General features: G+C 41.6%; 1 protein-coding gene across 1 annotated transcript in view; it reads left to right on the plus strand.

The window, feature by feature from the left end:
- The first annotated feature begins 9861 nt into the window (after positions 1–9861).
- The window catches only part of AGR2 (anterior gradient 2, protein disulphide isomerase family member), a 5609-nt gene continuing 3698 nt past the window's right edge, over positions 9862–11772 (plus strand). The window contains exons 1-2 of the mRNA XM_009282062.1: positions 9862–9899; positions 11588–11725. Of these exons, the coding sequence (XP_009280337.1) occupies positions 11596–11725 (130 nt within the window). The 5' untranslated portion in view covers positions 9862–9899; positions 11588–11595. The remainder of the gene's footprint in view (positions 9900–11587; positions 11726–11772) is intronic.

Below are 11772 nucleotides of genomic sequence, written 5' to 3' on the forward strand. Positions count from 1 at the left end.
ATAGAGAACAGCTTCGCATGTACACAAGCATGACATTTGCAAATCCAAGAGTCCACATGAAGCTCATCTAAAGCTGCAAACCATTTTTAGCTTTTAGATGACATCTCTTCCTATTCTTTTTAGGATTTTAAAATAGAAAGTACAGGGAGCTAGAACAGGTGGTGGAGCCTACCAGCTGTTTACAGGTTATTATTTGATCATCATATGAGACAGGTGAAAGTAACATCTATCATATAAACCTTTAATGAAAATAATAGTAATACTTACAGGCTCCCATGCCTATGGTCTGTTGGCATGTGGCACCCACATAGTTGCACGTTACCAAAGAGTATAGCACAGATTATTTGCTTCTCTCCAGGTAACTGACGTCATCTACCTGACTGCTATTCATTACCTTCAGTTTGCTTAAGCTTTTTAGTAAGATATTTGACATTTAAAACTTACAGACAGTGGAGGGAGCAGCACTGCATATTGAATTAGCAACTTGGATCTCAGCACTGCTAGCCAATACACCAAAATAATAGACACCAGAATGCTAACCAAGCAAAGACAGACATTTCCCCAATTCCTCCTGTGCTGCTGATTTATATCACCTCCACTCTTGCCAGAAAGCAGGTGGGTGCTACCAATTGGCCCCAGGTTATTTCTGCCCAGCAACACCTGCAGAATGCAGCAGGCTGCTGGTTGCAGGCAGCTCTGCCAGCTGCCTGTTTGCTCTGCAGCTCCAGCAGCTGCATGATATGAAATAGGAGTACAGGAACTGAAGCCCCAGCCTGCTGGCATTTGTAATGACTCAATGCATTCAACTCTGAAAACTTAGCTAGTCAAAGTAGGATAGCTACAGGTCTTTCAACAGAAAACAAGAAACGACACCTTATTTCATCTTCTCTATTTGGACATGTTAAAAGCAGAAATGGCTCCTAACAGACCACTGACATAGCAACTCTAGTATGTGCATTTTTACATATGTATGACTTCTCATGAAGTTTTAAGTGGTCCACTTTCAGCTCACAGTCCCATCTCCATTTTTGCCACTCAATTTTATTGGCATACAGAGATTAGACCACCTGTGACTTGACTGTGTGGGAATTCCCTGCCTCCCAGGGAATCTCCAAGTGATACAGCTGGATGCAAAATGACTACGTTGCCTAAGCTGGCTTCTATTTCAGCCATTCTCAGCTGCTGGAATGACCTTATGGGGAGGGAAGGGAAATGAGAGCTGGCTGCTCTGTCCCAGCTTCTGAGCCTCTATGCTAAGCGTAGCTGAAACATATCTCAGCCCTTGGACCACTATAAACTATTTCACAAGATTTGGGATAGCGTTGCTTATGCCAGCTACAAAAAATGTAGTTTTAAAGGAGCATTGTGCATTTGAATGCCAAGATAGAGCCACGTTATCGTGCGCCACTGGCTGGAACTGGGTCAGCAAGAGAGCGGGAACACCCATCCTCCTATCAGCTCCCTGTGACTGATACTGCTTATTTAGTGTCATCACCTGCAGGAGTGTGCTTACCGTTTCCAGGCCATAACATTTAAACAAGACTTTAAGTACACGGTTGCCTTAAGTCACTCTAATTGGCTTAAATAGCCAGCTAACTATTCTGATAGAGATATTACAACTGTATTTGTACAGTGTATGACCCACACGGTGGTGAAACATGAACATCTCATGGGTAAAAGTTAACAACCACTCATTACTGTTCCAGCAATAATATCCTAATCTGTGACCACAGTATGGCATCTTTCCATTAATTTAGCTTTTATGTGGCAACAGGTCAGCTGTAGCTGAGAGTGGGATATATCTGGGTTCAATTATAAGTTCACCTTTCTACTATTTAACCTTTCTTTCATATATGCTACATATGTAGAATCACAAAATAACGGAATTGTTGGATTTGGAAGGCAACTCTGGAGATTGTCTAGTCCAAGACCCCTGCTCAAAGCAGGGTCACCTACAGCAGGTTGCTCAGGGCTGTATCCAGTTGGTTTTTTTAATATGTCCAAGAATGGAGATCCCACAACTTTTCTGGACAGCCTGCTCCAGTCTTCAATCATCCTTACATTACAAAAAGAAGTTTTATCTTACATTTGCATAGAATTTCCTAAATTTCAATTTGGGCCTGTTGCCTCTCATCCTGTCACTTGATGTCAGAGAATAGTCTGGCTTTGTCTTCTTTACTTCCCCCACATCAGGTATTTATACATGATGAGATCCCTCTAAGTCATCTCTTCTGCAGGCTGAACAGTCCCAGCTCTCTTAGCCTCTCCCTGAATGACAGATGCTCCATCCCTTCACCATCTTTAAAACCCTTTGCTGGACTTGCTCCAGTATGTCCCATGATGAGATCCCTCTAAGTCATCTCTTCTGCAGGCTGAACAGTCCCAGCTCTCTTAGCCTCTCCCTGAATGACAGATGCTCCATCCCTTCACCATCTTTAAAACCCTTTGCTGGACTTGCTCCAGTATGTCCATGTCTCTCCTGTACTGGGGAGCCCAGAACTGGACCCAGCACTCCGGATGCGGCATCACTTTCTTCATCCTGCTGGTGATGCTTTGCCTAATGCAGCCCTAGGGGCTGTTGGTCGTCTTTGTCGCAAGGGCATGCTACTGGCTAATGTCCAACTTGCTGTCCACCAGGAACCCCAGGTCATTTTCTGCAAAGCTGCTTTCCACCTGGTTGAACCCCAGCATGTACTGGTGCCTCCCCAGGTGCGGGACTTTGCATTGCCCTTTGCTGAAGTTCATGGGGTTCATTTCTCTGACCTCTCAAGGTCCCTCTGCACGGTATCACAACCATCTAGTTTATCAACCAGTTTATCCCAGCCTTGTATAACCTGCAGACTTGTTGAGGGTGCACTCTTTCCATCCATTAATGAAGATGGTAAATAATATTGGCCCCAGTATTGACCCCTGGGGTACACCACTAGTGACTGGTGTCCAGCTTGTGTATTGCCAATCACAACCCTTTGCGCCTGGCAGTCCATGTTACTCTCCTCTTACTTAGTCCATACTTTATCAGTTTTTCTGTGGGGATGTTATGGAAGATGTATCTTCTCTCATGCAAGGTCACTGTGTTGTGATATGTTCCCTGACTGAGAAAACAGCTCAGTTCCTTCAAGACAGGTGATCTTTGAGAAGCCACCATCATTGATCCTGCTCCTGTGACAGCTTTCTGCCCAAACACATTTTTAGCAAGAAACTCAGGGTAGTTTACTGGTAACGTGTGCTAAGAGATTATTAGCAGTAAAATGTTATTCTTCAAAGAAATAGAGGGAAAGATTCTCATCCCTGTGAGATGGGCTATTTTTGCAGTAAGCAGGGTCTAGGCAGGAGGAATGTTGAAAATTCAGTAAAACTTTACACTCACACAATCATGGAATGCAAAAAGAGGAAGAATTCTGTCCTGGGACTACGTCAGGATTTGTAGCTCTACAGGGATTTTTAAAGGTGATCTTGGTTAAGACCTTTTAAAGCTATACTTCCCTAACATTTCTGTTATATTGGCATATAAAAGATTATTTTAGGAGCCAGAATATCACTGTAGCATAGAATATAGGCAACCTAAAAGTAAAAAACTAAGGAAAATATGAAGTTTGAGGTATTCTGCAATAGAATGACTTTATGCAATGGGAAGACAAACCAGTGGTCTGTAATACATCAATAAGACACTGTGTAACAAAAGGATCTATATTACATCAATATTTGCAGACAAGAATTGTAGTAAAAAGCCTTCAGAAACACATTCAGCGTTCTGCATTAGGAACTACCTCATAGCATGAACCAGCTGGAACAGGCTGCTGCGTTACTTCAAAGTTCGTGATATAAACTGTTGAACAGTTGAAGATCAGGCACAGGATGAAAGTACTCTTTCCAACCCTGTCCCCCTGCATGACCACTGAATAATGACGGTAAGATTCAAACTTTGTTGAACCAACTCCTGGAAACCTGACAGCAGAGTTGTCCCTCCACCTCTCTGGGTAACTTGTGCCAGTGCTACACTATCCTCCTCATGAAGATGATTTTCCTGATGTCCACTATGAACATCCCGAGCCACATCTCATGATCCTCAAACTGATGGAATAGTTTGGATCCTTCATCTTTGTAGCACCCGTTCAAGTAGTTGCAGGCTGCTGTTAGATAATCCCTTATCCTCCTCTTCAACAGATTAGAGAAGCCCAGCCAACTTCTTGAGTTTTAGTAGAGGAGGTCAGACAGAAATTTAGCGTACTGCACTCGGGGGGGGGGGGAAACAGAAAAAACTCCCCCCCCCAAAAAAAAAAAAAAAGAAAGAAAAAAAAAAAGAAGGTAAGAAGGTGAAAACATAGAGGAGTTTATCACTGGTCTAAATTTGGAGAGTCAGTTTTACAACTTTGTGGCTGAGGCCCAGATAAAATAACATTATATTCAGGATCTGGGAAATCCAACTCAGAAAATGAGACTACTAAATCCCAGACTTAACCTTGACAAGGCAACTGGAATTGTCCAAGCAAAGACCCTCATCCAGTTCTGACTGAAGTAGAGGAAGAAAAAACAGTATTGTGATGTGGACGTAGTGGGGACATGGTGGGATATCTAAGACATGACAACTGTGAGACCTGCTGCAGAAAGGCAGCTGAACCTCAATGCTGGAGTCCCTTAAAACTGCAGGCTGTGTGATATGACTAAAACTGTGCATTCTGTGACAAATACACAAGCCAAGGCAATGTCAAGAATTCGGGAGAAGATGGAGGGTGCTATGGAGCACATCATACCAGCCAGAAGGTGTCAACACCACGAGAGTCTTCACAACCTGGAGAAAAAGACCAACACTACCAGTAACAGAAACAAACTTGGCAGAACAAATGCGCTTCATTGCAGAGGCGATGCTGATTAGGATATTGGCCCGAAAGCAAAAGCAATATTAAATAATGTGAGATTAGCGCACAAGCAGCAGTGGGGCTAAGAAAGCAGTTGTGTCAGTGGGTTCAGCTGGAATTTTGCTGAGCAGATGTGTTTACTGCTCATTGATAAAAAATAAAAAATTTAAAATAAAAAAAAACAACAAAAAATGACCAGGATGGAATCCTTTATTTTTGTAAACTTTCAGGTAAGTTAGTAAGAATAAAGAGAATAAAAAGAATCCTGTCCCTTACTACTTAGGGACCAATTCTGGGAGTCAGAGCTGGCATCGTGTCACTGATACTCATTAGAAGGCGAAGTCTTCTGATCTTTGAGGTAAAGCATTAGGAAAACTGAGAGGGTCTGGGCTACAGATAACCAAACATAAATTTGAAATAAGAACAATGAATACAAGGAGGCACACAGAGAGATCACAGTAAGGTGGCAGCTCTGGGAGACTCGCTGAATGACGGACATTGTGGCTCAGCTACTTTCCCATAACAGAGTTTACCATCCAAGGGCCAAGGGAGGCAGGTTTTATAAACAAGTTCTATTAACAGAAAGGGGTTAATTAAAAACGCTCCATGTGATACTAAGTACAAAACTAAGCTGTCCAAAACACAAAGGTCCTCCCACCATCCTCCATATATTACAGTATAGTAAAAATAGGAAACTGCTGGTTTATAGATTTCGAGCAATACTGAAAATTGAGTATCAGTTGCTCAGACAGGGGAGGAGTCATTGGTTTTAATCTTGGAGTACAGCAAATTTTCTGGTTTGAAACATAGCTAGTTACTTCAATTAATTAAAATGCATTTACTTAAACTTCAGTACAAGAATTTCAGGCATGAAGTCTTGCTGATCATAACCGACTTGCCCAGTTAAGAAGACCAGATAAACAGTCTTCTCCGCAGGCTGTGGTACATCCCCAGCTTCCCAATCCCTCTCATCAAAGAATCCCTCTTCACTCATTCACTGCCTCCCCGTGGGACTGAACAAAATATTTCAAAATTAAATCTAAATGTTGTTGGGATCAGGCTTTCTCTTACCAAACACAAGCTGAGCAATTAAGTCCTACATATGCTGAAAACCTTGACACTCCTTGGTGTAACAGATCACGATAGTTTCCTTACTGTTGTGAAAAAGGGCATTAAACAACACAAGAGCAAGTATATTTACTATGGGTGTTCAAATGACTTACTGATTTTACAACATGTCATTCAGCAATGCCTTCCAGACATCCCAGTACTTCACAGCTCAAAACAGAGTATAATATAAGAACTGGTTACATGATAAATCCCCACCTTTATCTGAAGCTACGTAAAGGATGCTCCATGCTTGCGTTCCAGCTTGCCAATTCATATCAAGTGGTAGTGATCTATATTACAAACATGCACATGTAAATGGGAAAGAACATCTTCAGAGATATCAAAATCCTGATGGATTGGTCTTTTGTTTTGAAAGCAGTGATCAAAGGGTCAGAATGGCATCTTTTAAATCCTAACCATCTCTTCTGCTATCCAATTTGAAAAATATTACCAATAAAGTGTAGGTACTGCAAGTTTATTGAGTAATTCATTCAACAAAAAAGAGGAAAGTTTTGGGCTGAGATATTTTGGGAAATCAACATCCTTCAAGACAAATCATCAGATTCTTAGCAGATATTTACCTGAACTCCAGTTACCAGCTTTAAGTGTTGAGCAGTAGAAATCTGCTGAACTTTTGACTTTCCAGCTCTGTATTGAAATGTGGCTTTATAGTGAATATAAAGTACACAGGAGAATGGTTGAACCATGATTTTCCAACTCTCAGGAGAATGTCTGGACCACTTAAAAGATACCAAGTCCTTCCTAGTCTCTCCTTTAGTAGTTCTCTCCATTTGCGTGTATTAGCAAAAGTTTCCTGAGCCAATGTGAGAAAAATCGCTTTCTTGCCTAACAGACCAACAGGGAAGTGGGGTCTCTGGGGTCTGGTACATGCTCCAGCATAAATGACTATTATACAAAAACAAGCGGTCTTGACATGAGTGACTGGGAGCATCGATCATCATGCCATATCCCAATCCAGAGAGCACCTACCTATAATCTTCCAGATAAGGATTTGAATTATTTCAGGGGGAGAGGGAAATAGAATGAGACCTGCATCTGCCAGAGGTGTCAGAGGTGTCTCAGCTCCTAAATTTTGGGGTGAAAGGCTTTACGGAAAAATTATCAAGCAAATTTAATCCAAGCAGCTTTCAGGTGATAAAAAATTACTATTCAGTTCATGTGGTTAAAGCATTGACAAAAGAAGTTTGACCAGTTCTCAGATGAATGTATTCTACCTTCAACCACTGTTTCTTACAATGTACTACTACTTTAACAGCACTGGAAGCTCACTGATATGGCTGGCTCTGGCTTTGACTCAGAGCATTGCTAGTGTGGGAATAACTATACATTTCATTCATTACTTTTATTCCTTCAGTGTAGAGTTTTGCTATTTATTCTGCACAGCAGATCACGCGACTTGGAAGCACGTATTTGTTAGGAAATTAGGAGAAATGGCTGAATTCTAAAACTTATGTATTACAAAGGAAAGACAAAGCGCTTCAGAAAATGCCTTCAAAACAGCTATAACATCAGTCACTTGATGTTCTGTGTAACATAATGAACAAAGGTACCTTCAGACCAGATAAATTAAAATCAAAGGAAAAATCCAATGACTAGTTTTGAAAAGATGTTAAATATTAACAGTGATGGGGTCTACCAGATCTTTATAGCAAAAGAGGAAAAACTTTCTGGGATAGTCCTATTTTGCTCCAAGCTCTCCTGGGGCAATTCCTGCAGGATTTAGTCACTGAGGCAGAGAAAGTAGCCCCGATAAACATCCAGAAGCTAAGTCAGCGGCTGGATACTGTCTCAGGACCCAAGCAGGGAGCTATGAGAAAGGCTGAGCTCTCCTCTCTCTTTAGTAACAAGGCACAAGGATGGTTCAGAGACATGTTCGGCTACCTCCGTTGAGATCACTGGGTTTGAGCTGACAGGGAAGTCCCTGTGAGTAGCTGTATTTGAATTATTGAGTTTCCTGTAGGAAACAATTCAGAGCAGCACAAAGCCATGTGGAAATAGGCTAAGGTAAGTGCATCTCCAGTAAACTGGAGAAAGCAAAGGTGCAAATTAAATGGAAATACATCTAAGGCAGGAGCCAAGGAGCTGGTGAGGACTTAGTTTTGAGAATGCATTATTAGACAAACCCCATTTTTTTAAAAAAAGTGTGTGAGTGAGAGCCTACCTGCTCATTATCTCTTCACATAACCAGAAAGCAACTAGAACTTCTGTTACAGGCTTTAAAACTACCAAATGCTATTAGGTGTGACCTGAGAAGGCAGTCAGTGTGTTAAATTACAATTATGAATTGCCTGAGCTGAGACCAAGATTTCAGAAATGGGTACCTAATGTTTGGCTCCTACATCTACACTGAAGTGGATTAAGGATGTAACCTGATTGTCCAAAGTGAGCACCCCCGTGTCCAAATATGGATCTTGGAAACTTATTTGTTATATGTTTTAGAAGAAAATTTGAGTGGATGTGATTTGGATACACAATATAGAAGCTAACAAAATACATCTCTGAATCTTCAGGGAGAAGTGCTGGAGGAGGAGCAGAGATTCATATGTAGTCTCTCTCATTTCATTTCCTTATCAGGAAAACATACATTTATCATGAAACATGCAGAAACAGGAGTTAAATGACTGACCTCCCTGGGAGCTTCGGTTTCACCCTTCTAATAAGTCAAGCATCTAAGCAAAGCACTGTACTGCTGTACATTTGTAAGGAACAGCAATATTTTTTTTTGCTTGAGTTCACCATCTTGTTTCTGCACCTTATTTTCCTAATTACTATTTATGAAAGATTAAAAAAAAAAACCCAACCAAAAAACCCACAAAACCAAACCATGATCCAAAGCACTACATTCTCTTAAGTATATTCAACCAAACCATGACCCAAAGCACTACATTCTCTTAAGTATATTCATAAAAAATGGGCACTGTTAGCAGCCATCAGAGAGCACTGTGAATTTCAAACAGGAAAATCCGTATCTGATGGATTTCATCTACCCAACTGAATAATGTTAAGTGCTCACTGCCCATGAACATGTGATTTTAATCTCACTGAAATATATGGGGCATGCACCAAGGAGAATATACTGTAGTTTCAACATGTATTGTTGAGGAGAGAATTGCATTGACCTCTGAGGAAGGACCATCTGCAGTCAGTACAACAGTAGGGATGGCCTTCCAGCCACCTAAAACGTTTCGTTTTCCTGAGCGTTGCACTGTATTATATGTGTATCTGAAACCTAAAATGGTTGATTTTCATGTTGTAGTTAAAAATAAATGTCTGCACAATTAATTAAACACGGAACTTGAATTAAATGTTAGGCCTCCACTTATGAACACAGTTTATTGTTATAGCTTCCAAATAGATTTTTGTGGAGATCTTTACAAACTTTCTTCTAGGTTTTATTAAAATTTTCCTATGTGCATGTGTATACACATATCTGTATAATGTGCATAGTTAATTATCTAATTAACATCTAAAGTTCTGAGTCATCAATTTAACTTTTTCAGAGGACTAAAAGAACAGCAACCCATACTGACCTTCCAACCAATCAAAAAAAGACAAATCACGCTTCAGGCAAATCAGGAGTCCTGACTTAAGCTTACCTGGACTTGGATCTTTGCCAACATTTTAAAATCGCCTTTCAAAAAGTGTCCCAAAAGTCTATAGAAACATCGTTGAGGTTTAGACACAGTGTCTGACAGGAAACTGTAATGTTACTTAATTACAAATTTAACCCTGAATGTTTTGGTGGGGAAAAAACTGGAAAGTTTAGCTCTTTGGAAGTAGTATTCAAATTCAAAGCCTGTGGGTGGAGTTGGGGTGTGTGAAGGTGCATAAATAGGCAGTAGGAAGGGCAGTGTTCACACTGTAACTGGGAACACCTTCGCACCCTGGCAGGCATCTGGGAGAGTAAACAAGGTAAGGCATGGGCGGCACACTTACTGCTTTAGAAAGGACCTGGGGGAGCTGTGAGCCCGGGTTACGCTGGGGCTGGGGCAGCCGATCAATGGAAAGAAAAGACTGCAGCAACGTAGGCACAGTCCAGCACAGCTTGCTGTGAAGAAAAAATGTGTAGAGAAATGTTGGTTTTGCAGGTTAAAAGAGCCAGGAGAGGAGGGTTTTTTTGAGGGAGTGAAGAACTTAGCAAAGTGCACATAGCCTTCCAGAGGCAAAGTTTTTAAAAAATAGGTTTAATGTTCCTCTGTCATTGCTTTCCACATTCTGCATCAGCAACAGCATAAAATTTGCCTGGTCTTTGATTTCCTGGCTGTCCCATACCACCTTCTCTTTTTTTTTTTTTTTTTTTTTTTTAGAGAAGCGTTACTTCCACTCTACAGCTCTAGCCAAAATAACTCTTGAGGCAACCCTGAAAATCCACTGGGTCTAATTTAACTTTATGCAATTTTCTTCCTTGCCAAGGAGACTTTTCTTAGGGCAGAAAGGCAGTCTACTGCAAAAGTCATATTTCATGTCCTTGAAACAGTGACTCTTTGAATGTTTGAGGTCTGTTGGACATCCCAGTAGGAAAGACCACTGTACCACTGATGGAAACTCAGCTAATGCCTCCTCCTGCAGTTCCTACCCAGAAAAATGCTTCTATTTCCCTGGACTTTCATTGTCATTGTCTGAATTTTAAAAACTGTCAGCCTGTTGTAATTTTTGCATGAATCTTTTAATTTTCTGTATTGCTTTTGGAATATCTTAGGTCTTCCTATTGTACCCATTACACTGGTGTTCTAGTTTCTAGGAGGAAATTTAATGAGAAAACATAGGGTCATGTTGCTAAAGTGTTTTCCCCCTTCAGAGAAGCATCCCAGCTGAAACACTGAGGAGCTTCCCATCAGACATGTCTCATTTCCATCTCCATGCCCCAGAGTCAAGCTCAGGAAAAGCCCTCTGCTTTGTGTTGCTTAAACTGGCAAACTGCATTTCAGTTCTCGCTGTTCCACACAGCAACTCCTCCCCACTCATTATAGATTCTACTGGTTTTATCTTTAAGGATTAGATGATACTTTTAAGGGGGAAGACAGGATCAGAAGTTTCAACAACAGCATTAAGCTGTGCCTATGCCAATGGTTCACTGTAAAGCCTAGCTTAACATTCTGACTTCTCATTTGAGTTGCTCCCACTGCAAAATGAAGGAAGAGCAGAGACAAGTTAATTTTTCAGCACCTGGGCTGCTAGAGTACTTGGTTATGATAACACTGGCAGGTCAAGGTATAACTGTGAACTTATTAGGACTTGAAAGTACTTTTGGAATTGCCAAAACTCAGTTGTTTTACTGTGCAAATTCAATAAATGTAAATAGAAGAGAGAGAAACTAACACATAAGTGCGCATCTTAAAAGGACCACAGCCCAACGGCACGGACAGAGCAGTAGAAAGCAGCCAGGTCCTTCATGGCAATTTGCTAAGCAAACCTCACACTTCCTTGAGGCTCCCCCAAGCCCAGGCCCCTGCCTGGAGCCGTTCATTTCAGCCCTGACTCACCCTGCTGCATACTTGTGACTTGACCTGCCGCTCCACCCGTCCTTATCTGCTGTGTGCCTCAAAGCAAGCGGCAGCCTGGGAGGCACGACAACGTGAAGTTTCTCTCCTCTGTTCCAGGAGCAACCATGGAGAAGAATTACGTGTCCATGTTCCTGCTGCTCGTTGCCATCTCCTGTGCTCTGGCAAAGGATGTGGGCAAGAAGGAGACAAAGGAGACTACTGCTAAACCAAAACTGCCTCAGACACTCTCCAGAGGTAAAGCCCTTCCGGGCAGACGCGGGCGGGGAGCGGGACGCGAACCC

Source organism: Aptenodytes forsteri, unplaced genomic scaffold (assembly GCF_000699145.1).
Source record: "Aptenodytes forsteri isolate BGI_AS27 unplaced genomic scaffold, ASM69914v1 Scaffold164, whole genome shotgun sequence".
In the NCBI taxonomy this organism is placed as follows: Eukaryota; Metazoa; Chordata; class Aves; order Sphenisciformes; family Spheniscidae; genus Aptenodytes; species Aptenodytes forsteri.